This window comes from Fulmarus glacialis, unplaced genomic scaffold, assembly GCF_000690835.1.
Source record: "Fulmarus glacialis isolate BGI_N327 unplaced genomic scaffold, ASM69083v1 scaffold18668, whole genome shotgun sequence".
Lineage (NCBI taxonomy): Eukaryota > Metazoa > Chordata > Aves > Procellariiformes > Procellariidae > Fulmarus > Fulmarus glacialis.
In genome coordinates this window covers 1,627-3,143 of record NW_009230344.1, presented here as the reverse complement: position 1 = coordinate 3,143, position 1,517 = coordinate 1,627, and the positions used below count along the sequence as shown (strand labels likewise).

General features: G+C 62.5%; 1 protein-coding gene across 1 annotated transcript in view; it reads right to left on the bottom strand.

The window, feature by feature from the left end:
* Nucleotides 1-1,517, bottom strand: part of ABCA2 (ATP-binding cassette, sub-family A (ABC1), member 2) — a gene marked incomplete at both ends in the record, with an annotated part of 19,484 nt that overhangs the window by 16,859 nt on the left and 1,108 nt on the right. The window contains 4 exons of the mRNA XM_009584194.1: nt 2-116; nt 541-637; nt 804-971; nt 1,263-1,456. Of these exons, the coding sequence (XP_009582489.1) occupies nt 2-116; nt 541-637; nt 804-971; nt 1,263-1,456 (574 nt within the window). The remainder of the gene's footprint in view (nt 1; nt 117-540; nt 638-803; nt 972-1,262; nt 1,457-1,517) is intronic.

The window sequence follows — 1,517 nt, the reverse complement described above, 5'->3', positions numbered from 1 at the left end:
CCGCCAATACGCCCGCCGGATCTCATTGGTCTTCTCTGTGAAGCTGGAGTTCTGCCGGATCTTGTACATGACGTGGGGGGGCAGTGAGCCGTCCCTGTTGGTCTGGAAGATGACACCTGCGGGCAGCAGGAGAGGCAGGGAGCCCGCTGGCACCACAGGAGACGGCCACACCGGTCGGCCTGCAGCGACGGGCCGGGACGTGGAGGGGTTCAGCATGTCCCAGCCAAGGGCACCATGAGGGCTGCCACATCATGGGCACAGATGAGGAGGGTGGGCATGGCCCTGGCATGGGATGCGAGGGCACATGGACAGCAGGCAGCGGTGGTGGTGGGAGAACCAAGACAGTGGCAGGGTACCGCGCCCGGCAGGGCTTGGCCAGGGGCAGAGGATGGGTACAGCAAGATGCTAGGTCCGCTCATCCACCCAACACATGGACCAAGGGAGCCACATCCCAAAGCCAGTGGCCCCACCCCAGGGCACAGCTGGAGAAGGACATAGCTTCAGGGACCCCTGCAAAGGGGTTGGTTCCCAGGGACATACTGGCAAAGACCGTGACGTTGTCCTGGTAGGCCTGGTTCAGTGTGTAGTTGACGATGCTCTCCTCATCCGGGAAGCCTTTGAAGATGTCCACGCTGACCTAGGGGGAGGGGAAGGCCAGTGAGACCCCACTGCCCCTGATGGGTCTAGCACACGGACCCTGCACACGGTGCAGCATGTGCCACTCACAGCCACTCCGCGAGCCCGGCTGCGGGCGCTGGGTTCTGCTTCAGCACCCATGTTCCCACAGATGGGCACAACCTCACCTTGGCCATGAAATGGACCCAGCCGCAGGCGGCATTGTCAATGGTGTCCAGCTGCTGGAGCAGGACGCTGGCGTTGGGTAGGGAGAAGTTGCCGTTGAGGAAGTTGTGGAGAACATCGCTGTCAGAGACATTCAGGATCTCTGGGTGCTTGTGGAGGTCGGTGGTGAACTGGGACAGAGAGGGAGACACAGGAGGGAAAAGTTGGGGTATGCCCTGCCTCTCAGCCTCCTATCCTCCCCACGGAAACAGACAGGACCCAACACTCCTCCTGGGGACTGGGGGACAGCATCCACCCTGTGCAGGGAACCAGCCTGGTCCTTGCAAGAGCAGGCTAGGCACCCAGGAGTACCTGAGAGCTTCACATGAAGAAGCTACGAGGTGCCTTGGGGCAGGACACCCCCTTCCCACCCCCAGGGCAGTAAAGCCCAGGCAGGCTCGGTCCCCACCGCACTATCCTACCTGCTGGAGCCAGCGGATGCGCCTCTGCAGCCTGCCTTCCTCCAGGTAGGCACGGATCTCGGGGGAGATGTTCAGCCACGCCTTGGCGTAGTGGGTGACGTTGCCCACAAAGGCGAAGGTCTCGTTGGCCTGGAGGGGAGGAAGGTCACACAGCAGGAAGAGGCAGGGGCCCCCCTGCTCTCTGGGATGGCTAGCAGCCATGGAAATATCTGCCCACCTCCCAGCAGGCATCGCTACCCTAACAAGGGCCAGGGC